Source organism: Stegostoma tigrinum, chromosome 7, assembly GCF_030684315.1.
Source record: "Stegostoma tigrinum isolate sSteTig4 chromosome 7, sSteTig4.hap1, whole genome shotgun sequence".
Classification (NCBI taxonomy): Eukaryota; Metazoa; Chordata; class Chondrichthyes; order Orectolobiformes; family Stegostomatidae; genus Stegostoma; species Stegostoma tigrinum.
The window spans coordinates 31,689,671-31,716,497 of NC_081360.1; the positions used below are offsets into that span (position 1 = coordinate 31,689,671).

General features: G+C 39.1%; 1 protein-coding gene across 1 annotated transcript in view; it reads left to right on the forward strand.

Moving 5' to 3' along the window:
- rftn2 (raftlin family member 2) overlaps nucleotides 1–26,827 on the forward strand; it is a 49,845-nt gene that overhangs the window by 10,597 nt on the left and 12,421 nt on the right. Inside the window, exons 3-9 of the mRNA XM_048535308.1 lie at nucleotides 2,666–2,849; nucleotides 7,269–7,380; nucleotides 8,220–8,571; nucleotides 10,469–10,672; nucleotides 18,004–18,122; nucleotides 22,041–22,144; nucleotides 24,971–25,055. Coding sequence (XP_048391265.1) covers nucleotides 2,666–2,849; nucleotides 7,269–7,380; nucleotides 8,220–8,571; nucleotides 10,469–10,672; nucleotides 18,004–18,122; nucleotides 22,041–22,144; nucleotides 24,971–25,055 — 1,160 coding nt within the window. The remainder of the gene's footprint in view (nucleotides 1–2,665; nucleotides 2,850–7,268; nucleotides 7,381–8,219; nucleotides 8,572–10,468; nucleotides 10,673–18,003; nucleotides 18,123–22,040; nucleotides 22,145–24,970; nucleotides 25,056–26,827) is intronic.

Genomic DNA, 26,827 nt, shown 5'->3' on the forward strand with positions numbered 1-26,827 from the left:
CCTTCAGAACAGGAAATGAGCTGAATTTGCCAGATACCCAAACTGATTTCCATATTGAGTTTTCTTGACATTTAGCTTGTTTGGCATGTTTCTTAAGACATGAAGCTGAATATTAGAAAGACAAGTTGGGCTGTTAACAAGGTGTTTAACAAGAAATAATCCCCAATATGTTGCTGCATAGCAAGAATCTCACTACACTACTTATCAGAAGCATAAAAGGTGGAGTGAGATGCTGCCAACATCGAGATCAGCGTCACATCTGATTCTGCCACAAATCTTGGCAGACCCACATTGCTCAGTACCCTAGAAGATTCCATCTAGTGTTTTTGGTCCCTTCTGAAATGATTTCAGTCCATGAATATCCCAGATATTAAATCAGCTAAAAGAATTCAAAGATCAGTAATCCATATTTTATATCATCATGACAAGTGCTACCCTTATCATTGTTGTAGGAACAGGGGTAGGCTGTTTAGCCCCTTAAGCCTGTTCCACCATTCAGTGAGATCATGGCTGATCTGTGGCCTAACTCATGTATGTGCCTTTGGCCCATACCCCTCAATACCTTTGTTTAACAAAAACTATCTATCTCAGACTTAAAATTAGCAACTGATCCAGCATCAGCTGCAACTTGTGGAAGAGAGTTCCAAATCTTTGCCATCCTTTTTGTGTAGAAATACTTCTGGCATCTTCCCTGAATGATCTGGACCTATGTTTTAGACTTTCTGCCCTCGTTCTCAAACCTCCAACCAGTTGAAATCATTTATCTACCCTGTTTATTCATGTTAATATCTTGAAGACTTCAATCAGACCATTGCTTAATCTTCTAAACTCTCCAGCTGCAGTTTACACAATCTACAAGATACACTGTAATGCCTCCTCAACAGCACTTTGCAAATCTACAGCACTTTCTATAGCAAATCTATAGAAGGCAGACAGCGGACAGATTGGAATGCCACCATCGGCAAGATTCCTTTCAAGTAACGCACTGTCCTACCTTGGAACTATATCACCATTCCTTTATTGTTGTTGGATCAAAATCCCAGAGGTCCTTCCCTAAGTTAACAGTGGGTATGTCTACATCACTAGTCTGTAGCAGTTCAAGGAAACAACTCACCACTACCATCTCAAGGGCAATTAGGAATGGCAATAACATTCCACAAAGGAACTGCCACTGCCACTCAGTAGGAATTTCTATTACTGAATCATTAGATCTGAACACCCCCATAGCAGAAAACATTTCTATAGAGTAAAGTAACACCTTGCTGTAAACAGTAAGGCCCAATGGAAATCTCATTATCCGCTTGAATTGGTTACCTATCAACACTAGAAAGATATGGGCAGCCAACCAATGAAATTCAGAGACCCAACCCACCAAACAGTTTAAGCTTCTTGCTGTGGTGACACCAAATGAGTGTATTCATTGCCAAATCAATCCTTGACCTCAATGAGATTTTTCTCCAGAATATCAATTGTTTGACATGAATACTCATGAATAGCGTATCGGTCAACCTGTAAAAATGTTCTCAATATCAGTGTCTATTCATCGCACTCACTAACCACTTCTTTTATGTTTATGAATTTGTTTTGAATGGTTTGTCACATGCATCCCATCTGGTGATCAACCAAAGTAACTGAATTTACTGAATAAGAAAACTCTTTTAACTTTTACTAAACAATAAAAACCAAAAGCAACATAAATCTGAACTAACAAACAAATTCACGTCAATATAAACTATAAATTACACATCAAATAGCAAATGCAGTATGAGTAGATCTCAAGGATTCACAAGGCAGCCTGTTCAGAATTGTGACACCAATTTTAGCCAAAAAATCCTTCAAGCCTCTCACCTTCCTCTCACCAGTTTCTTCAAAGATTTAGCCACCAAATTTCATCCGACAATAGCTCCCAATTAAACCTTATTCTACTTGCACTGACTTCACCAAAATGGTTCAGTTCTACAGAACCACCTCAACTTTGCTCATGACAGGAACAAAAACAAAGTTGCCGGAACAGCTCAGCAGGTCTGGCAGCATCTGTGGAGGAGAAAACAGAGTTAACATTTCGGGTCCGGTGACCTTCTCTCAGAACTTTGTTCACGACAGTCTTGACGTGAATTCACCACTATTACCGATAACCCAGCCCTCTTGTGCAATGTCAGGCCAAGTCTAGTCAGTCAATAGCTTTAAGTAATAAAACCAACTGCGGGAGCTTTGTAGTTTCTTGTTACTAGACCCTGGATCCATAACCTTCATTTTCTGAAGTCCACTGTACTGTACTGCACAGTGATGCAAATTCGGTTATCTTCCTGTCTTTTATCTGATTTCAGCCAGTTTCAGTTTCGTCAGAAACCTGTAGTTTCCCTTTTGGTTCGGATACAAACTTTGAAACAAGTGTCAATGTACTTAGGAGAATATACAATAATTTTTTTGTTCAGAAAACTCTTGCGCATATTCCCCCAAAGGTACTGCAGATGACTGGTTCCATCACAACTGCAACAGTAACTTTGTGGTGATATAATTGTCATATTTTAAATAAATATAATGGCATATTTTTACCATATGGAAAATCATGGAGCATATAGAAATTAGGATGCAAACCAAAACCAGACTTTGTTCATCGTTGATGAGTGTTCATTTTCTGATTTTTTTGTTTTTAATATTATAGGTTCATCAAACCCAGATGTTATTAAGATCTCCTCTCTTCTGGATCTTAATTCCAAATTGGAAGCATACTACAAGAGAGGATACGTTGTTGCCACTATCCACCCTACAATTCTTTCTATTGGTCAAAGAAAACGATCTCCACTGAGTTATATTTATAGAGTTATATTAACTAAAGTAAGATCAGGGTGAGTTAAATTCATAGCATTTAATATTTTACTTCCTATCATGAAGTCTGAAGTGCAAGTATAAGTTATAGATCAGAAAATGTAGCAGCTTCATGTTAGAAAGTACTAATTAGTGCCACATTTTGTTTGAAGTAGCTAGTAATATCAAATTCTAAGTTCGTTTAACGGAAGACATTTAACAATGTGACTGCATGAGAATAATAGAATTCAATTACAATTGACAATTTCTTTTAAAGCATGAGATTGCCAGGTACACGTTTTAAGTGTAAGTTTTAAGTATTTTTTACAGTGCGGTCTTCTCAATCATTAAGTTGGAAGAAGGTGGTTTTATAATTCCTTTATTTCACAACAAATGTGTTCGAAAATCATTTGACCAAAACATTTTTATGCTATCTGCATTTCTTTTGTAATACAACAACCCTCACTTTTAATTATGCTTAATAGTGTTGTATGTACTATGCGTATACAATGTTGTAATTCTACATACAGCCAATAAGTGGGACTGGTATGGTGACGCAATGATTGCCATTGCTGCCTCACAGCACCAGGGATCCAGGTCACAATCCAAAGATGTGCAGGTTAGGTGGATTGGCCGTGCAAAATTGCCCATAGTGTCTAGGTGGATTAGCTGTATGGGAACTGCAGGGTTGCAGGGATAGTGTAGGGTTGGGTATGGGTGGAATCCTCTTCTGAGGGTATGTGTGGACTTGATGGGCTGAATGGCCTGCTTCTACACAATAGGGATTTTATGATTCAGTCTGGCTGGAGTATGCAGGCTGCATACACACAAACAGGTGCTCTATGTAATGTTGTTTTATAGCTTACAATGTGTTTTGCTGTCTTGAATAAACAAAAGCCACGAATGATTGATTATCAAGACCAATATCATTAACCTGACAAGGTGCCAGAAATTGATACTGTCAGCTGTTTCAAAGCTTTAAATAATATTGTGACGAGTGCTTGAAATTTCTGAAGAGAAATAGCAAAACAAAATTATGTGGAGCCATCAGTATAACGTTTATTGAATATGTCTTTAAGAAAACAGGACCAGAAAAAAAATGTTTAAACTGAAGACTGGAAGTAATAGCTGCAGAATTAGAGCTGTAAGAAGGCTATTCCAAAAGTTAATACAAACCAGACAGACCAGTTTTGAGGCCTGAAAATTTTGAAAAATTAGGAATCTTTTTGTTAATTGGAAAGCTCGTGGCTGCCATTTTAAAAGTAGAAAAGGCATACATGTTTATTTTGCACCAATTAAAGAGAAACTACAAAGGATGTTCCCCTACTGTCTTAAGAACACTACGAAAATCTAAAATCTTTGAAACGGTTACGACGGGTTCAAGACCATTGTTAATTGGAACAGTATTGCTACAAACAAATAAAAAACGCAGCAGCTTTGCCAAGAAGAAAGCTATAAAAAGGCAACAGCAGGTGAAATCAGTGCAGCGTCAAGTTAAAATACAAATTGAGGATCGAGCTAGAAGGAGCAGTTGGAATCATTAAAAGACTGCAAGCACATAGACTGATGTAGCTAAATAACATGCATCATAAAGAGGACAGATCTTTGAGAATATGCCTTGATCCGCAATGTCTATTTGCTGCCTTGGAGTGGTGCCGTAACAAAATACCCACTTTAGAAGAGCTAAATCCATATTTTACAGTGAAAAAATTTTTTTTGGAGCTTGATACCGAACATGCTGACTGGTCAGTACATCTTGCAGAGCAATCCAAAGAGCGCACTCTCTTCCATACTCTATTTCAACTGTACTATTTCTTATAATGTCTCTTTGGGCTCAATAATAAACAAGATTTTTTTTCAAGCTCACATTTGGACTGCTTACACCCACAAGAGCCATTCTGATTCTAAACGTTAATTCTCTCTCTGTCCACAGATGCTGCTAGACCTGCTGAGTTTCTAGAGCATTCTCTGCTTCAGATTTCCAGCATCAGCAGTAATTTGCCTTTATGGATAACTCTTCTCTCTTTAAGACAATCTTCATTCAACAAAGGCTGACACAGTGGAAAGGCTGAGAATGGTCCTCGCTCATATGAAAAAACTGTTGAAAAGAAAAAAGATTTCTGTAATAAAGGGGGTTGACAGAAAGTTACCAATTGTCATACAGGTTTACCAAGAGATATTATGTGCTCCCAGAACTTCTACAGCAGTCATATGTTTTAACATGGGTCTCAGTTGCAAATGGTCATAACTGACATCAGGTCTAATCATAACTAGTTTAACGGACCAGTCAAACATCTAATAAGAAATATAAGATGTCCTTGAAGTGGGACGTCTTGTGTTTTGAAAAAATCATGGAACATTGAAATAAGATCATGAAATATTGTGTTTCAACAACGTGGTTAACAATTATTTCTACATGTCGAAAAAATAATTTTAAAGAAAATGTTCATGTGATAAGTTAATGTTGACTATTATAATGTGGACATAAGTAAAAAGGTACATTTTATTTTGAGATAATAAAATGTGAGGCTGGATGAACACAGCAGGCCAAACAGCATCTCAAGAGCACAAAATTAGTTTTGGAAAGATTGTTACCAAAAGTTCAAATTTAAAGAGGAATCTGTTAATACCTAGTTAGTCACTGATGTCAGGATTTGTTAATTCTTTATTTAAAACTAAGAGAAACAACTGGTAGCTATTAATTGTTACAGAGATTGTAGGAACTGCTGATGCTGGAGAATCTGAGGTGACACGGTGTGAAGCTGGATGAACACAGCAGGCCAAGCAGCATCAGAGGAGCAGGAAAGTTGATGTTTCGGGTTGAGACACTTCTTCAGAAATATGGTAGCTATTAATTAACTGACACAATACAAGGGCTCTTGTAACACAATGGTGGTGTCCCTACCCTGGACCGAGAGGTCTGGGTTCAAGTCCCACTGCTTCCAGAGGTGTTCAGTTATCCATAGGAGGAATTCTGGATATAAAGAAACAAAAGGGCTCTTAGGCGGTTGTGATGCAGTGGTGGTCTGTACTACCTCTGAGCCAGGAATTCCGGTTTGGGGTCCCATCTGCTCCGAAAGGGAGTTATAAATCCCTGGACAGATTGATTTTAAAAAAAGAAAATACAGTTAAAGGAGTACTGACCCTTGTGGTGAAGTGGTAGCATCCCGACATTTGGACCATGGTTCAAGTCCAACCTGCCCTAGAGGTGTGCAACAACATCTCTGAACAGGTTGTTTGGGAAAATACCTAAATGTGAATGCAAGATGGTTTGGTGGCAGAGTCGTAGGGACAAATCCCACCTTTACCAGAGTGTGTGTGATAACATCTCTGAACAGGCTAATTAGAAAATACTTTAATGTGAACCCCAACATTCCTTTACAAAATTTTAAGAAACAGTAAAAGGGCCGTTGTGGCACAGTGGGAGCATCCCTATTTCTAGACCACAATTCAAGTCCCACATGCTCCAAAGATGTTTTATAACTTCTCTGAACAAGTTGATTAAAAAATATCTCTGTGATCTGTAAGTAGGAAAAAGCTTTGACATCGGTTGGGGTGAGGGATATGATTAACAAAGTTTGTATGAGAGAAAATGCAAATTTGTCTCAGTTCAAATCTCAGTAACTGGCTTGGGTTCTATTAACATAGGAGTGTCATTTTCTTGTAATATCATTTTCAAATTGCATCAAGTTTAAAATCAAGTTTTAAGATTAGTTTATGATATTTCAGCTTCAATCTTAACCACCATGTACATGTCCAAACTTTTATTTTGCTGTTTGGAAAATGGTTGAAAAAATGAAATATAATGTGCAAGTTAGGTGGATTGGCATGCTAAAATTGCCCATAGTGTTCAGGGATGTGTAGATTAAGAGGATGGGTTCTGGGTGGGATGCTCTGAGGGTTGGTGTGGCCTTGTTCAGCTGAAGACCCTGTTTCCACACTTTGGGGATTCTATATAAAAAAAAACTACTTGCTTTTCTGTGAATTCTTCATTTTGACTGCCTAATCAATTTCCTTGATTGCATCACTATTGTTGGATGGCATTAGATCTCCAGTAGATGGCACCAGATTTAAAGACCTGTTGGAATAGAGGTAATCAGACTCCAGAGTCTGCTGAATCTTTGCCGGTAACATTTTCAGAGTCAGCTGAAAACACTATCTCTCCATCACCATTATTTGATTCACATATTTGTCTAATCTCATGTTAAAACATGTCCACCAACAAAGGCTGAAATTCTGCAGTGCTTCCCCCAGCCCAATACTAGAGTTATGGCTAGAGACTGTTAAAATTTCATCCCTCTAACTTTACTTTGCTTTTATTCCTCTTGAATATTTGTATATATTAACACTGAAGCTTTAAGGCTGACAAGTATGAGTTTATTGTAGGTGAACTAGGTGAAAGGAAATGATGCCTTTCTTATTCATTTCTCACATGTTCTGTTTATTTTACTTGAATACAGTATAAAGACATCAGAACAAGGAGAACCAAGACACTTAAAGCTAGTTGTTGAAGAATGGTCTGTGAGCAATCAAACACTTACCATTGATGTTGTAAAAGGACTGTTAGAAAAGGTACTCTTTCTTGATGCCTACTGAGTTGATCTTTTTGAATCACTGTTAGATTTCAGAAAAGGCAAAAAATTGTTGTTTCAATGAATGAGGCCTTCTGACAGCACTTACACGTATGTTGTGCCTGCTTGTACAGAATAGTTAATCTTTGGTGTGTGCAGTGGACTATGTGGCTCATATTGTGGTCGTAAATGTATGTGCTGCATACATATCAGTAACCAATACTGTTAAGGAGAAATAATTTTCAAAGTTGTGACCAGAGTGGATCTGTTTCACGTGTGTTAATTGAATTCGACATTTCCTCATTTGTTTAGGAGTAAGTAGGATGTATGGTTGAGAGATTGTAAAGTTTACTAGAATCAAGCTCCAAGATATACACTCAATTCCAATGCACGTAGAGTCTGGCAAAGGATATGTCCATCTTTAATCTCTCCAACACCAATTCCCACCACCTTGCTTCTGTGTCATATGTCCTTTAGGAAATGAAAGAGCCAAAGAAAATACCAAGGAAGAAATCAATCAAAATGTAGCTTTTGCTATATTTCTACAAATAATGCTGTTACTTTAGGGATGTATCAGAAGAGGGCTCCTTAAGGCAGGAGTGAATCATTAAGGTACTATTGAAGGTCCGCTTCCTGGAAAAGGCAGCACATTAGGAAAATGAAGCCCTTGCCAGAAATTCCATAACGGTGACCTGTCATTGCCCTCCTCCCACAACAATAACCTTTTGCATATGCCCCCAAACAACTTCGTGTCTAACAGTTTTTCTTTCAAATGAGAATGTTTACTTGTTTTTACATAGACAGCAGTACAGTTTTTACTTCTGTGTTCTTGACTTTTAGGTGAATGACTTCACTAAGAAAGGAATGAAGTTTGTCGGATTTTTAAATCCACTCAGTACCCATTCAAAGGCCTGCAATGGTATAAAATTATCAAGAGAACTAGATGCAGATGTGGGACAGGATGTTGACTTTAAATTGCCAGATCAACAAAAGCAAAACCTCGATAACCATGTAAGGTGCGGTGAGGAGACTTTTATGAAAAAGCCAATGGAATTTGCAACAGAAAGAGAACACTGTTGCAATAAAATCACTGATGTTTTAGAGAATAGACCAGATCCAGAGGAGAATCTTTTGCATGGAAGAGAGAACAGGATTGGAAACGAAACCTGTCCTTGCAGTGAACCAAAGGAAGGTTAGTCTTATTCATATTTTTCTGAAAACCATTACTCTTGTACTTACCTATTCTTGGTTATGTTGTTTATTTGCAAGATTACATACTCATGTGTTGAAATTTCTATGTTTAGCCCAGTTTCACAATGATGAAATATCTTTTATAGTGCATGTCACTGAACAAAGTGAAATAATAAAAAAGCTGCTCTTAATCTAGATTTTTATATCAGTTCTTGTCTTGTTAAATTGAAGAAGATCATTTTCTTTTGATTTTAGGTGCACGGTACCTGTGATACAGGCAAGATTATAGCACATTATGGTTTAATCTGATCGTGTGGGAACCCTTTTAGAATCACAGAAGTGTTACAATGCAGAAGGAGGCCGTTCAGTCCATCATGCCTGAACTAGCTCATTAAATGGGCAACATTACTTAGTGTTGATCGCTTGATTTTTTTCCATTGAGTTGCACATTATTTTTATCCAAAAAGCATTTAATGCTTTCTTGAATGCCTCAGTAGAACCTGCCTCCACTACACTTCTAGGCAGTGTATTCCATTCCTACACTGGTTGCTGAGTGAAAACGTTTTTACTCATTTCTCTCTCACTTCTTTGTGGTTCACTTAAATCTAGCATTTGTATGGTGCCAAATCTACTTGTCACTTGCAGCCCGAATCTTCCAGATCTTGTTACATTTGAACGTGGATAGCTTCAGTATCTGAGAAGTTGCAAATGGTGCTGAACATTGTGCAATTATCAGTGATCATCCCCACTTCTAACTTTATGCTGGAGGGAAGGTCATTAACAAAGCAACTGATGATGGTTGGGCCTATGGCACCACCCTGAGGAACTCCCATAGAGATGTACTAGAGCTGAGATGACTGAGCTCCAATAACCACAACCATCTTTGTATGTGCCAGATTTGACTCCAACCAGCAGAGCAATCAAATTGCATCTGGAACACAATGCCTTATACTTAACCTTTAACTTCAGAAAATTTAGGGTCTAGGAAGTCTTTTTAATATATTTTGCGGGGGTTTGGTCCATAATGTTCACTTCAACATTAAAACTTTCTAAAGTTTGGCTGTACCATTAATGCACATGAGTTTGCTTGTTTATCAAACAGGTTTCCAAATGAAGCACAATATAGATGAGGAAACTCTCTCCAGGGTTAGTTACATTTCAGCTGTTACTTAGCCAACTGACTTTTTTTTTGAACTAGCCAGAGTAGGACAGTGACATGCTTTGGAGCACCAATATCTTTGAATCTGGGTTCCACTAATTGAGTAATCCATGTAAGCGAATTAATGTAGTGTGAAGCAATGTTGATCAGAGACCACTGGAAGAAAATGGGGAGTGATTCCTCGTTCTGTCTTAAATGTTGCATTTTGTTTCAGCTTAGGTCAAATGCAAGTAATCTGGATGTCTTCTGATGCTTTAGAACATACACAGCATGGCAACTAATTTTATTTTTAGCATAATAAAAGTTGCAAAAAGAAATGAGAAGGTTGGGAAAATAATTCATCATTCTGTACGCATCCGTTTTCTGGGAAAAAGCGTTTTTAAATTGAGTTATTTTGGCCTGATTCAACCAGTGGAAAACTTAAATCAGCTAGTCATTGTATCCCTCCCAAAGCAGGGATGAAGTTTGCTGTTTTCGCTGGCACCCCATTGTTGGGAGTTTATCAGTTTGCCAATCCAAACTTCAGTTACTATCAGGCAATTGAGTTGCAGAGCAAATGTTGGTGTAATGCTGTCAACTTCTCAGAAGCAAGTTAAATCAAAGTTATCTACTCTACACTGCTGAATTGCCTTTCACATTTATACCTGTGCATGGAGAATGTACTTGATCTGCTACTTTGCTATGTTTATTTTTTGTGAGCCTTTTATAGAAGTCTGACAGCATATTAATTTCATCCTAGATTTCAAACTGTTTGCTGTGTTCAATGTGTCGGATGAAGACTTCAGTGAACGGTCCTACCATGAAGGCAATATATCACTCAGAGTAACAAGGAAGGGCCAAACCATTTGCACCCTGGAAGCAGATTGGTTGGAAATCACAACATCTTATTATAAAAATGGGATGTCGTTGGTTGATTCATTCATAGTTTGGGAAACAATGAAAGGTGAATATCATTTTCCATTGTATTATATGATGATTTATTGCCAGTACTGTGTGGAGTGGTGACAATTGACTTTGGTGCAATAAGTAGCAAACTGCTGAATAAATTTAATACATTCCAAACAATGGACTAAGGTTATAAAGTGGCTGAGTGTGATCTGTGATAACAAAGTGTGGAACTGGATGAACACAGCAGGCCAAGCAAAATCTTAGGAGCACTAAAGCTGGCGTTTTGGGCCTAGATCCAGGGGGTAGGTCAGACCAGGGAGGATGGACAGGTTGAGGGGGCGGGATGAGGCTAGGGGGTAGGAAATGGAGGTGCAGCTTGAAGTGGGAGGAGGGGATAGGTGAGAGGAAGAACAGGTTAGGGAGGCGGCGACGAGCTGGGCTGGTTTTGGGATGCAGTGGGGGGAGGGGAGATTTTGAAGCTTGTGAAATCCACATTGTTACCATTGGGCTGCAGGGTTCCTAAGCGGAATGTTCCTGCAACCTTCAGGTGGCATCGTTGTGGCACTGCAGGAGACCCAGGATGGACGTCGCCTAAGGAATACGAGGGGGTTTGAAATGGTTCGCGACTGGAAAGTGCAGTTGTTTATTGGAAACTGAGCATAGGTGTTCTGCAAAGCGGTACCCAAGCCTCCGCTTGGTTTCCCCAATGTAGAGGAAGCCACAACAGGAACAGCGGATGCAGTATACCACATCGTCAGATGTGCAGGTGAACATCTGCTTGATGTGGAAAGTCATCTTGGGGCCTAGGATGTGGGTGAGGGGGGAGTTGTGGGGGCAAGTGTAGCACTTCCTGCGGTTGCAGGGGAAAGTGCTGGGTGTGGTGAGGTTGGAGGGGAGTGAGGAGCAGACAAGGGAGTCCCAGAGAGGGTGGTCTTTTCAGAAGGCAGACAAGGGTGGGGATGGAAAAATGTCTTTGGTAGTGGGATCGGATTACAGATGGCGGAAGTGCAGGAGGATGATGCGTTGTATCCGGAGATTGGTGGGGTGGTATGTGAGGACGAGGGGGATTCTCTTTTGGCTGTTATTGCGGGGTGTGAGGGATGAGTTGCGGGAAATGTGGGTGACACGGTCGAGGGCATTCTCGACCACTGTGAGGGGGATGTTGCAGACCTTGAAGAATGAGGACATCTGGGATGTACGGGAGTAGAATGCCTTATCCTGGGAGCAGATGCCGAGGAGGTGAAGGAATTAGGAATAGGGGATGGAATTTTTGCAGGAACGTGGGTGGGAGGAGGTTTATTCTAGGTAGCTGTGCGAATCGGTGGGCTTGAAATGGATATCGGTTTCTTGGTAGTTGCCTGAGATGGAGACAGAGAGGTCCAGGAACGTGAGGGATGTGTTGGAGATGGTACAGGTGAACTTGAGGTTGGGGTGGAAAGTGTTGGTGAAGTGAATGAACTGTTCGAGCTCCTCTTGGGAGCAAGAGGCGGCGCCGATACAGTCATCAATGTAACGGAGGAAGAGGTGGGGTTTAAGGCCAGTGTAGATACGGAAGAGGGACTGTTCCATGTAACCTACAAAGAGGCAGGCATTTCAAATTATTCTAATTGAATGCCAAATGCAGCGATTGTTGGGGATTCCTGCGGGATTGTCCAAGCACCGTGGTGGACCCAAACTGACTACTGAACCTAGTTTACAGACAACAGCCAAAGAGGCCATCGGAGCTTCAGATTTCTCGCCCATAAGAAAGGGATGAAAAGCCACACCTTAAGATATGATCAATATTTAGGAAGTTGTTTCCATTAGGTGGGGAGACTAGGACCTGTGGCACAGCCTTAGAATTAGTGGGGATAAATTTAAAACAGAAATGAGGAGAGTGGTGGGCTAGTGGAATTCATTGCCCCAGAGTGCAGTGGAGGCCAGGATGTTAGATGCCTTCAAGGCAGAGATCGATAAATTCTTGATCTCACAAGGAATCGAGGGCTATGGGGAGAGTGCAGGGAAGTGGAGTTGAAATGCCCATCAGCCATGATTTAAATGGCGGAGTGGACTCGATGGGCCAAATGGCCTTACTTCCACTCCTTTGTCTTCTGATCTTATGATCTTATTTACCCTCAATTTTAATGGTCCTACCAGCTTTGGGCCTCATTTTTAGTCTTAGCATTTCATGCACATTTTCTCCATTTTGAGGCACATTCGCAGTTACTTTAACCCTTCTTCCCCAGTGAAGTTCCAGCTGTCCACAGCTGCAGACCTTCTGATTGGTCCTGAGTCTACAGAAACCTGCTCACTTAATTGGACAGCAAACATGGAGGTAGCCAGTTAACCAAGCTTAAACTGCTATTTTTTCTGTGACCAGGTTTACTTCAGAAATTTTAACATGTGTGCTTTTCCGTGACAGTAACAAGTGTAGCTTTGAACAGGGCACTAGCAGTTGGGTAAGTAGGAAATTTAGGGAGGAGAGGAAGAAGATTCTCTTTTGCACAGTTCTCATTAGTCCCTGTATAATTGTGACAAAACTTCCCTAATTTTAAATTCCATCTCACATAATAAAGATCAAAATTCCATTTGCTGTCTTACTTGCTGTACCTTCATGCTAACTCTTTTTTTGTTTCATGCTGAAGAACACCCAGGTCCCTGCATTCTGCACTTTTTTGAGTCTTTATTTATGTAATATTCTAACTTTTGGATTCTTCGTACCAATGTGCTTGACCTCTCATTTTCTGACGTTGAACTCCATCTACCAAGTTTTTACCCCCTTACACAACCTGTTTCAATCACCTTGCAGATTCCTTTTGTCTTCATCACAACATTCACTCTACTAGTTTTTGTAGGTAAACAAATTACTGCCCCTTCCACTCCAAGTTATTAATGCATATAGTAAATAATTAACGTGCTTAAACTGATCCTTGTGGCACTAATTACACCTTTCTGATCTCAAAAAGGATGATTAATTTTGACACAATGGAGGAGCAAATTACTGCAAATGCTGGAATCTGTACTGAAAACAACAAATACTGGAGTTCACAATATTTAACGTTTTCATTAATCTTGACTGTTTTCTGTGTTGACCAAACCTCAGTCCATGCTCAGGCATTACTCTCAATACCATGGACTCCTATCTTGCACAATAACCTTTTTCTATGACAACTTATCAAATGCTTTCTAGAAATCCAAACGTACCTTGTCTACAGGTTTCCCTTTATGAACTCTCATGATTATATCCTCAACGAATTCTGGAAAAGTTATCAAACTTAATTTCCCTTTCACAAAACTACATTGACTGTGGCTGTGTTTTGGAATACAAGGTTCAAATACTATCGTGAATAAGTGGGATCTGGTTCATGGGGCACAGGTACTTATTCTGGGGAAAGTGCAATCTGTACCATTGGGACTATGCAAACCTGAATCATTCTGGAATTGAAGTTCTAGCAAGCCAAATAATGAGGGAAGTAGAGCAGAGGAAGAATGAAAACAAAATAGGGTAAGGGATCAAATTTAGAATGATATGGATGTAAAGTGGCATGGAAATCAAAGAGTAAAGACACAACAAGAAAAAAGATTTCAAGGAAAAATTGGCAATTTTTCACCACTTTTTGTAAAAATACATGTGACAATAAATTACTATTCTATTCTAAATGATAAACGATGCAGGGAGGAGTAGAGACCACACATCTAGAAGTACATAACTGATAAGGATAGAGTTTACAAAAATAACACAAGGATTAAACTAATGATTGTATCTGAATACATATTGCTCTTGAATCAAAAATAAACAAAAAACACTAAAATCTGAGCCACGGCTGCAGGATGACATGGTTAAGCATCTGAATATTAAATTTCCCGTACCTTTTGTAAAAGACAAGAAACTGGGAAAAGGAGGAGGGATAACTCTGTTAATTAATGGTATATATTGCACCGAGAAGGTTGACCTAAGTTTTAGAAACCAGGATCTACAGTTTGTTTAGGGAGAAATGAGAAATGATGATGGTAAGAAGTCATTTGTGGTAGTAATGTTACACATGATATGGCAGAGCATGAAGGGAGAAATAGTGGGAGCTTGTCAGAAGGTACAGTGATAATTATTGGGGATTTCAATTTGTGCATGGATTAGAAAAATCAGATGGTCAAAGGTAGCCTCGATGAAAAGTTAATAGAATATTTTCAAGATCATTTTTTAAAACATCATATTCTGGAGTTCACCAAAGAGCAAGCCATATCAGACATGATATTGTACAACAATGTAGGATTAAATAATGGTCAAATAGTGAAGGTGATTCAAAGTAGCAGTAACCATATGGTTAAATTTTGCATTCCATTTCAGGAACAGAAGAGTATTCTGCTACTAAATGAAGTCAGAAAATAGGATATGAACGCAAAGCCATCTAAAGCAAGTAGGCAAATTGGGTTAAGGAATACATCAATTGAGAAGCAGTTGTGGACATTCAAGTGGATATTTCATGGTACACAGAACTGATACATTACAACCAGGAAGAAGATTTTCAATGGGAGGACCCACTTTTAGTAATTAAAATGTTAAAGATAGTATTAAACATAAAAGAAAAACAAAAATGGGTGACAGTTCTGAAGAATGGACCAAAAGTAGAAAACAGCAAAGAGTGACTAAAACAGCAAAAAATTTAAGAGTATGAGAGAAAGCTAGCTATAAATATAAAAGCAGTTTCTATAGATGTTTTAAAGAAAATAGTTAAACTCCTGACAAATAGTCTTAGAGAATGAGTCTGGGGAATTAACAATAGAAAATAATAAGATGGCAGATGAATTCAACAAGTACTTTACATCAGTCTTCACTTTAGAGGGTCCAGATCATATTTCAGATATAGCTGTAAATAGAAAGGAGGGAGGAAAGTGCAAACAACAGGGAAATTGCATTGAATAAGTTGTTGGAGCTACAGGTTGAAAGGTTTTGGGTCCTGATGGACTTCTTCCTAGGTTCTTAAATATCTCTATAGCCACTTCTTTTGAGGCTCATTTTTAGTGTTCCAAAATTTCCTAGATTTAGGGATAGTACTATTAGATTAGAAAATAGCAAATTCATTTATTAAAAAGGGAGGGAGATAGAAAGCTGGAAATTTCAAGTCGGTTAACTTAATGTCTGTCATTGAGAAAATGTTTAAAGTTATATTTTAAAATATTTTAGAGGGGCACTTACAAAAATTGAGGGCAATCTGGAAAAGTCAACATGTCTTTTGTTTAACCAATTTATTTTACCTTCTTTGAACAAGTAATGCATGCTGCAGATAAAAGGGAACAGGTGGATGTGCTGAGATTTCCAGAGACATGTGATTAGGTGCCATATGAACATTTTTGTGGAAAACAAGAAGGCATAATTTGCGATAATATTGATATGCATAAACAATTAGCTAGCTGACAGGAAATAACAAGCAGACGTAAATGGGTCATTTTCTTTTGATAAGATGTATTGAGTCATGTGCCACAAGAAATTGCACTGGGCCTTTACTTTCTACATGTTATAAGCTACATGGATGAAATCACTGAAGATATGGTTCTTCAATCTGCTGACCACACATGCAGAAAAGTAAGTTGTGACGAGGACTTAAGGAGGCTACAAAGGTATATAGATAGATTAAATGAGATGTCAAACTGATTATGAAGTAGGAACATGTGAAACTGTCCATATTGGCAGGAAAAATAGGAACGATGTTCTCACCTATTTAGATAATATGCTTCTATCTGACATGTGGGAAAATCTGGATGTCCTAGGGCATGAATTTCAAAATATTCATTTGCAAATCACAAGGGAACTAGGGAATCTAATTGATTGTTATTGTTTACTATTTTAAGACGACTTGAATACGAAAGTAGGGAGATTATGCCATAGTTATGCAGAATAGTGGCGAGATTGCATCTGGAATACTGTGAATTGGTCTGTTTTTTTAATTCAAGGAAAACTATAAAGTCAATGGATAACGGTTCAGTTAAGGTTTACTAGACCAAATTCAGAATTGGTGAGTTATTCATGAGAGTTTGAACAGGCCATATTGCTATAAACTGGAGTTTAGAAGGATAAGAAGAAACGCGATGGTAACACTAGATCCTGAGAGGTCTTTGGCAGTGGGTGTGTTCAAAGTTTTCTTCAAAGAAGTGTGTAGAACTAGGGGACCATTGTTTAAAAATAAGGAGACTGTTTAAGACTGTGATCAGGCAAACATTTTTCAAAGTCCTGAGTTTTTGGAACCCCCTTTCTGAAAAGTTAGAGAAGTGGAGTCTTTGAATATTTTTAAAGCAGATCTACCTAGGAATAGGATTAGGCCATTCAGCCCATTGAGCCACCTCCACAATTCAATTTAATTATGACTGATTATTTACCTCAATTCCACTTTCCTGCACTTTTTCTATATCCATTGATATTATTAGTCTTCAGCAATCTAATTCTGTGTTAAGCACGCTCAATGATTGAGAGAGTTCACTGGGGTAGAGAGTTTCAAAGATCCAACACCTTGCCTACTCATCTAACTTATCTATATACCTCAGATCTTGATCTCAGTGCTTATGCAGCATTTGCCATCCCAATTGCTTGCTGCACCCGAACCATTAATGGCTTTGGACTCTTATATCAATAAAGAGATATTCAGCCCTTGCTTTTTTTTATTCCCACTAAAGTGAATAATTTCAAACTTATTCACATTATAAGGCATCTGCCATTTTCTAGTCCATTCACTTACCCTGTCCAAGTACTCTTAACACCACCTTGTGGCATGTGTTCCCATCCACTTTGGTGTTGGACACAGATTTAGAACTAATACAGTTCTCCATTCTTCATCTTCCCCAGTTCCTCCTTTCTTAAATGGTGGGGTTAAAGTTACTACTTTCCAGTCTGCAGAAACATTTCCTGAATCCATAGAATTCTTAAAGATAACCACCAATGCATCCACTGCCTCTCTAGTCACCTGCTTCAAAGCCCTGGTTCAGGAAATTAATCATCCTTCAGTACGGTTAGGATTTGGAATGCAGTTCCAGAAAATGTAGTGGAGGTATGTTCAAAAATTGAGGCATTCGAGGGTCACTGGCTAATTTTTTGCATAGCAACATTGTGCAGGGATGTAGGAAAAGGGCAGAAGATGAGCAGTAATAGAACCAACATAGGTATGAATGGCTGAATGACCTTCTGCACTGTAACAATTCCCTGACCGTTCACTATCTTCCACACTCTGTCCACCGTTCTGACCTGCACTAATCTTTGTTCAACATTTTGTTTTTCTTTAAGTTTTACACTACCTTTAACGTTTTTGTTAACTTTCCTGGTAGGAATGCCATCTCAGCTCTGGTATCATTCTAGCAAGACTTTTCTGCACCATCTCCAATGCTTCTATATCCTGCTTATACAATATTTTTCAATTCTAGGAGACTACTTGTCCAAGTCTGTGGATGGAATATTTATATATGAGGAACATCCGGGTGCTTTTGAGTCAAGCAAGATACCAAATGATGCAATTGTTGTTGAACAGTGGACTGTCATTGAGGTAAGTGGTCTCCTATTCTGTTCAGAGTTTAACATTTCAAAATATTTTTACAAGATATTTCGGATGCAAAAAGTTATATTTGGTCATTTGTTTGTTGAGCTTGTGTTGGAAGTGCATCTCATTTGGTTACTTTATACAGCAGTATTATTCTTTATAAATGGAAAAGTGTCTATTACCTGAAGTACATCACTCTGCTCTTGCCCATTTCCTAAATAATCATGTGGAAAGCAAAATGTCAGCTTCGTAATCAGGTTGAAGTAATGAATTAAGGTGGCCAACACATTTGAGAGCAGATTAAATTTTCCTAGCAGCATGTAGTGGGAACCTATTTATAATGCTTTACTTTGCATGTCATTGCCTAACCATTTGCAATTAACTCGTCAAAGAACAAGAAACAGGTCTTCAGATTTATGATTGGTTAAAGCTGACATATGACAGGACATGTAGTTTTCCTTATGAATTTTGACTGAGTAGGATCTATTTATCTTGTAGGGAACTATGTTGAACTATGGAGAGGAGACATTGATGTATTGGGATAGTGTGATGGTTGTTAAGGGAGATTGGGCATGATTTATGAAGGATAGCCAATGGTAGGTATGCAAGGAGATTAGACTGTGACTAACCAAGGAAAAAAAGAGGTGGTTTTGGCAGTTCTACTAGGGCTTAAAAAGGACAGGACGGAAGCTGCAAAGGAGGTCACTATATACTGATAGTAAGTCAGGCTAAATTGTTGCGAATTCAAAGGTCTTTTATCAAGTTTAAATCATCCTTAAATTCCTGGGAGGTAAGAGAATAGATGCTATGTCAAGGTTGGGGGTGGAGGGAAGTTTGACTAAGAAGTTTGGTCTATCAAGAATAACAAGAGCTGTTGCCAAAGCAATTGAGCAAGGATGATAGTGGGTGGCTCAGTGGTCACCTAGCAGAGTGAGGGTCAAGAATGATCAAATCACTTCAAACACAGGCCAGTACCAAAGCAAAACATTCCCACTTGGTTAGGAATGGGATTCCAATACTTTTTAATACTACACATGCTATCCCTAATTCGGTTTGGCCACTTATGGTTGCAATACCTCTTGGGTCTGTTGTACATTGGCATAGTCGCCAATGCTCTCTCTTTTTGGCTCCTCCTCTGGGCCTTCGCTCGCTCGCCCGCCCACTCACTCGCTCGCTCGCTCGCCCACCCACCTCTGGCCCCTACCTTAGACGATGCCAAGGGAGCAGTCTGCAGGTGAACTCTGTTTCTATACAGTTTAGATGGTTTTCTGGAACTTTCCGTAGTTCTGACCAATCAGGGAGATACACTTAATGGTTTGAAACAAGAGTCAATCATTTAGATGGCATGTGACTGTCAAGTTTCTTTGTGGAGTATGACCTGGTGCCTTTCTGTCTGGGCTGCCCTTTATGTATTGGATAAGTTGTTGGGAGTATCTGCGCAGACTAACCGTTGCCTTCTACTTTATGTGTTTGCATATGGACAAACAGGAGGCTGGAACAACACAACAAGCCAGGCAGCATCTGGAAGAAAGGGGCAGTCAACGTTTTGGGTATTGCCTTTCTTCAGGACGTAAGGGAGGCAGGGATACTGCAGATGAAGAGAGCAAGGAGACGTGGAGGCAGAATGGTTTTGATAGGTGGAAACTGGTAGTAGGTACAACCTGGTTGGTCGAAGGGAAAGATGAATCTGGTTGGGAGGGTCAGAAAGTGAATTGTAAGGGAGGAGGTGGGACTGGAAGGGGAGCTGGCGGGATGGGCGGAAAGGTTATTTGAAATTGGAGAACTATGTTGAGTCCTGTGGGCTGTAGGGTGCCAAGGCAGAAGGTAAGATGTAATTCTTCAAATTTGCACTGTGTCTGGTGTGTGGGTTTTATGATTTCAGAGTTTCACTTAGCCAATGTACCTTGCTGTTCAGCCAAGTTGGTTATCTGTGTTTTAGCAGCCAGGAGGCTGCTACAGTTGGAATAACAGGGCAGGAAGAACCAGTGAAGGATGGAGTTGCCCACATGGAGGTGGGCAGAGACCAGGGTGTGGCTGATGCAAAGTACAGAGCTCCTAAACAGATTGGAGGAGAACCTGCAGGAAGGCCTTTTCTGAACTGTGGAGTGACTTGTATCTGTTTTTCATGAAGTGAGAGTAGTTATCAGGATCAACAGGTGGGAAGGCTGTTCTAGCAGACCCTGGGATGTGAGGAGTTAGTTAAGTGGGAGAAAGGAGGCAGCACCTCAGTGAAGAAAGATTCATGATTGATAACAAGAAGGATAATGCTTGCTTGCAGTGAAGGAAAGCCCTCCCTGATGCCGTTTGAATTTTATCTGGACCTTCAATCTTGTGAGGTAACAGTACCTGCCATGCAATTGTCTGTTCCCCAAAACAGTGATTAGCTAATTGACTGAACATTGCATAATTGGCCATGGCTACTCATTCTGTCTCCAAGCAGAAAGTCTGCACACTTCTGTAACCGCCACCAGGTTTTCAGGCAGTGACCTACACATCATGTCTATATGATCTATCATTAATTAAGCACCTCACTTAAAGGGAGAGAAAATTAACTTGTGTGAATGTTGCACTGCATCTGACAGCCATTTACTGAAAATAAATTTGGACCCTGTAAGTCGTAACCAATCACTCTAAATTTCTATAGATGTTGATTGGCCATGGTCGAGTTCCCTATCTTAAACTTAAGGTATAAAGAGCAGCAAGAGATTAATTGCTGCAACTAGGGTTTTGAGATAATATTCACAGAAGTTTTCATTGGAAAAAAGATTAATAAGAGACATGATCCTGATTTTAAAATGTTGAGGGCTGCAGAAGAGATTTACCTGAATGATTCTGGGAATTGGATATTTTTGCTACAAAGTTAGGTTAGGAGCACTGGGGTTGTTTCCTTTGAAGCAAAGGAGATTGAGGCAAAATTTGATAGAAGTTAGTAAAATAATGACAGGTTTAATTAGCAACTTTGGACCAATGGCGCAAGGATTGGAAGAAAAAGTTTTAACGTTGTGGGCAAGAAGAGGAAGAAGGCATAATGACCTGGAACTCGCTGCCCATGAAGGTAGTGAAAGGATCGACAATAAATGATTTCAAAAGGAAGTTGAATAGTCACATGAAGAAAACAAACTGGAAAGATTCAGAGAATATAGCAAAGGAATGAGAGTGACTGAATTACTGCACAGTGAACTAGTGTAGACCCAGTAAGCCACACTGCCCCTCCTGTGCTGTAAATGACACTGACATGATCATTTAATACAATGTGTTAAACTGCATGTTAGTCTGCATGTTGAGGACTGAACTGCACGACATGGTGACACATCTGAGGAGCATGCTTTAACTGGACAGTGGTTAGAGTTCGGACATAACTTGGAGAGCTCCTTTGCAAATGATTGAATTGATGTGATCTACTTTTGTTGTTACAAAAAAACTAGATTTTATATTTCTCATCGCCATTAGTCAAGTTTTGGTCTATGTAAGAATGATAGATTTGGAAGAGGCACCTTAGTCTTTCCAGACACTTTTCATGAAACAGAGGAACTGGAGTAGTCATTCATGGATGCACATTAATGGGTATGTGTAAATTCAGAAAGTTCAGTAACCTGAAGGCAGATTTTAAGATAATTAGCAAAACAACCAAAGAGAAGATCGAAAGATTTTAATTTCAACAATGTAGCAAGTTATTATGCTGTTTTCTGCCATCAAGGAAGATAGGAGTAGGTTCAATATTAATTTTAAGAAGAAAACTAGATTTATAATTTGAAAGAATAGGTTTACAAAAGGAACAGAACAGGGAGATTGGACTTAAAGAATTGGAGCAGGTTTGATGGGCTATTGGCTACCATCTGTGCTTTTAAGATTCTATATGATTTCAACTTACCTTAGAATTATTTTGAACATTGATCATCTGTCATAATTTTATTGCTTCTACAGGGTTGTGAAGTAAAGACTGATTATGGTCCTTTGCTGCATACACTGGCAGAGTTTGGATGGCTGGTTACTTGTGTGCTAGCTACACCCATCATTCGCCATGACAGGTAATATCGATTGATGAGCAATGTTCCTTCTAAGCTGTGTGACCATACAGGTACTGGGAAGTTCCACGCACATCAATCAGCATGGTTTCCAATTGCAGAAATTGTTACTCGACATAGATCTCAGAGATCTGTGCTGTGGCAAAAAGAACTACAGGGAATATCTATCTTGAGGTTTTTTTTCAAGGACTTCAGGGGTTCTAGTGATCAATAGATCAGTGGATATCTGAAAACCAGAACGTGTTCAACTTCTGCAGATACCTCATCCATCACTAATTGTGGCTGTTGCCTTTATCAGTAACCTTGAAACTGAATTGGTAGTTTTGAAGTGAGTATGTCCTTATCCTATCATATGCATCATTATCAAAGGGAGTGAGATCTTTGAACCTTTTTGAGATCTGGAGTCAAACAAGGTTTTGTTCTGGCACTGACATTCTTTGACACATACTTTGCTGCTGTCATATGCTTTCTGGCCTCTGGGTTTACTTACTTACGTGTCAGCGCTGATGGAAAGCAAATATAAATAAAACCTGGAAAATAGGGGCAGGAGTAGGTTTTACCTGTCATCCAAGATAAAGGTGTACCAGATCTTCATGAATGAGTTGTTGTATGCTAATCATGCACTATGAGAGGCATAGATAGGGTGGATGAGAGGCATGGACTGGGTGGATAGTCAGAGGCTTTCTCCCCAGAGTGGAACATTCAACTACAAAAGAGCACAGGTTCAAGATAAAGGGAGGAAGTTTAAGGGAGAAGTGCTGGGAAAGTTTTTCACACAGAGGGTAGTGGATGCCTGGAATGCATTGATAGTGGAGGTGGTGGAAGCAGGCACGTTAGCAACATTTAAAGTGCATCTCGATAGACACGTGAATGGGAGGCAAACAGCGGGATAGAAATCGTGCATGGGCAATAAGTACCAGGTCTAAATAAGGATAAGGAATTGGCACAAACTTGCTGGGCTGAATGGGTTGTTCCTGTGCTGTATGATATTGTATTGGAATATTGAGGAACACCTCCAGCAGATAATGGAAATAATCTTTCCATTTATTTTGACTGTCAGCATCAGGAGGTCAAAATCCATTGTTTTTGGTGTTGCCATATCTATCAGCATTGACAATATGAAGCTGGACATTGTTGATAGCTTCAAATATACGCTCCACAATCACCAAATATCTGTTATTTCACGCTGAGACCAACAAGTACATTGCAAAATCTTCAACTGTTCTTCCCAAACTGTGTAAGGGATTGGAACAACAGCAACCTAATTAAGAAAACCATGCATATCTCATGTGCTGTCAATGTAGTTCTTAACAGTGATGAGACCTGAACAACATATGCCAGGCAAAAGACAAGTCTGAACATTTTGTACCATTGTTGTCTCAGACATATCCTGGGGCTCTCTTAACAGGATGAGGTCACCAGCTCGGAACTGTTGGGGCAAGCAGTGAAGGAAAGTTCAGCTGTTCAAAAAGAGGACCAAGAGAAAAAAAATTTGTAAATCCTACATCTTTTACTGCAGAGAAAAACAGTAGGTTGAAATAAGGCAGAGATTACCATGCTGGAGTGGGTCTTCTTGACCACTGTAGTGCAAACCATTGTCATATAAGACAGAAGGCTGCTGTAATGTTCTGAGACCAACCATTCCTGTATCCATTTCACTGCCATATTCCTGACCATTAGAAAATCTGGCTGACAAATGTCAAGTTGAAATCAAGCTACCAAATGCAATCCAGGGATCTTTTTCCATGTATTTAAAAGGTTTCCCTGCATTCCTAGATGGGACACACATACACCAGAAAACCTGTTGCTGTAATCTACAGTCAGTCATGTCAAGCAAAGTCACTTGCACTTTCTTTAGGATTTGATTCACAAATGTTATCAACCCGATGTGGGTCAGTTAAAAAAAAACCTGAAAGAACTGTGGATGCTGGAAATCACAAACAAAAACATAGCTGAAGAAGAGTCACTGGATCCAAAGCATTAACCCTGACCTCTCTCCACAGATGCTGCCACACCTGCTGAGATTTTCCTGCAATTTCTGCCGTTGTTGTTGTTGCAGTTAATATTGAGGCAGTAGTTTTATTGGAAAAAGGTTCTACTGCTGCTGATGTAAATATGCTTGGATTAATACTCACAAGAACCATACAAATACCAACTTTGCCATTATTACAACGTTCCAAAGACAGCAGTCATTTTACCCTTTTTAACCTCAGTCTTCTTAATTTGTCTATGTGAAAATAATATTTCAGGATTGTAATTCTCTCAGATTAATTGAATCCATACAACCAGAGATACGGTACATACACTGGGATGTACTTTGAATGGATGAATCATCTCTGAGGAGATACCAAAGGTTCAGCTTGAGAGAGGATGATTGGCCTGAGATATTGTTACTGACAAAGAAAGCAGTAATTCTGCACAAATGTCAAGTTGAAATCAAGCTACCAAATGCAATCCAGGAATCTTTTTCCACATAATTAAAAGGTTTCGCTGCATTCCTAGATGGGACACACATACACCAGAAAACCTGTGGTGTATCATTTTTTTCAACAAACTGTTCCCAGATCTCTGCTATAGCACTGGTTCAGAAAATCTTTGGTGAACTAAAATGGTAGTTAGCTTTTGGACTGAATGCAGCCTATCTCAGGACCTTTCTTTTTACATCTAATGGGATGAAATCAAACTGCTATATTTTTGACCCATTAACTCAAAATAACAAAATATTTCTATGAAAATATTTTAATCCAATATGCCTATTGGTAAATTAATTGCTTTTGTTTACAATAGTTCAGATCTTAATTCAATTGCATGTATGTTTCATGTTTACAGTGAAGGAAATTTAGCAACAAAACAAGTGATATTCTTGCAGAGACCTGCCGTAACCAACAATGATCTGAATCTAAAACCATTAGAGGTAGGTTAAATTGCCTTCAGGATTGCAACATTTTACATGTAGAATATTACTTTCTTGTGAGTATGATCTGCGTAGAAATATTTGATCAGGATACACGTGCTGTACCTTGCCAGTGGCAACAAAACAAGAAAGTTTTCATGTCCATTCTACACTGCTGCAATCTCAGATGAACAGTCTGAGTTTATATGTGCTAGCCAAACACTGAAATGTACTTGGGGCTAGGGATGAGATGCAGAAGTTGAGTGGTATCATGTAATGTAGTCATGTTCTCTGTTTGCCAGAATATTAATAGGACTCCAAATGTTAAGTTATGAAGTGAAATTACAAAAACTCGAATCATTTTTCATAAAATAAAGAAAGTGAAGGTGCAATTTAAGTAAGATTTTACAGTTTTGCAAGGAATTAGTAAGGCAATAAGCGATTAATTGTTTTCTGCTGGTCAGGGAGCCTTAACAAAGTTGATAGAATTATAGAATACCTACATTGTGGAAGCAGGCCATTTGGCCTATTACATCCACACTGCCTCCCTGAGGAGCATCCCATCCAGATCCACCACCTCCCCCCGCCATCTCACCCCCATACTGTAATCCTGCATTTCCCATGACTAATCCACCTATCCAACACATCTCTGGACACTATGAGCAATTTAGAATGGCCAGTCTAACTAACCTGCACATCTTTGGACTACAGGAGGAGACCAGACCACCTGGATGAAGCTCGCACAGACACGGGGAGAATGTCCAAACTCCACACAGTCTACTGAGGGTGGAGTCAAACCCAGGTCCCTGGTGCCTTGAGGCAGCAGTGCTAACGACTGTACCACACATATTTAAGTAGAATCAGGCCATTAAAGAGAGGTTAACCTATACAGCTACAAACAAATGGTGGTATAGGTGTATATCGAGCTTGAGAGCCTGAGTGGCCTGTTGCTATGTTCCTGTTTTCTGGTTTTAGGTAGCTTTTGAGGATACAATCCAGGCAGAATTATCCACTTACCAGTGTGTTATTTACCTAATACTCACTTAATATCATAAAAACAAATTCTTCTAATTATCTACTTTTTTGTGGAAGTTTGGTATGCACAGATTTGCAGGGTTTTTTTGTTACAGCCTTGACTGCACTTTAATGGTATTTAATTGGCAGTAAATCACTTTTTGATCATCTGAGGTCGTGTGGCGTGCTGTATTAAACTCAAGAGTGTTCTTGTGGTACTATTCCTACCTCTGGGCCAGAAGGCTTGAGTTTAAGTTCTATCTGCTGCAAAGGTGTATTGTAATGAATCAGAACAGGTTGATTAAAATATCTATCAATTCAAATTATTTTCTTTTTTTCTCTAAATAATATGAGGAATTCTATTTTGATGTGAGACTAAATTATGTAGTATGACAGTCTATTCCTATTTTTCCCTTTTAGCAACAGAAATCGGAAGTTTATTTTTGGTAATTACAAAACACTTAAACTATTCAACCATGAGAAGTATATTAAGAATCAAGGAGCCTTTGTTGAAATATATCTTCTGTGATTCTGTACACAGTGCTTCATTCTAATAGTACAAAGATTCATACCCCTTAGAGATCATATTCAATGTTTTACTGATTTGCTTATTTTCTTGTTAGCTTTGATTAGTTGAAGAAGACAATTATATAAAGCGCAATGAATTTCTAGTTCAAATGTTGTACTAAATGTTTGTAGAACCACCGAATCTCTCGTCATACCAAACACTATTTTGAAAACAGACAACTATAATGTAGAGCATTAAATAATGATTAGGT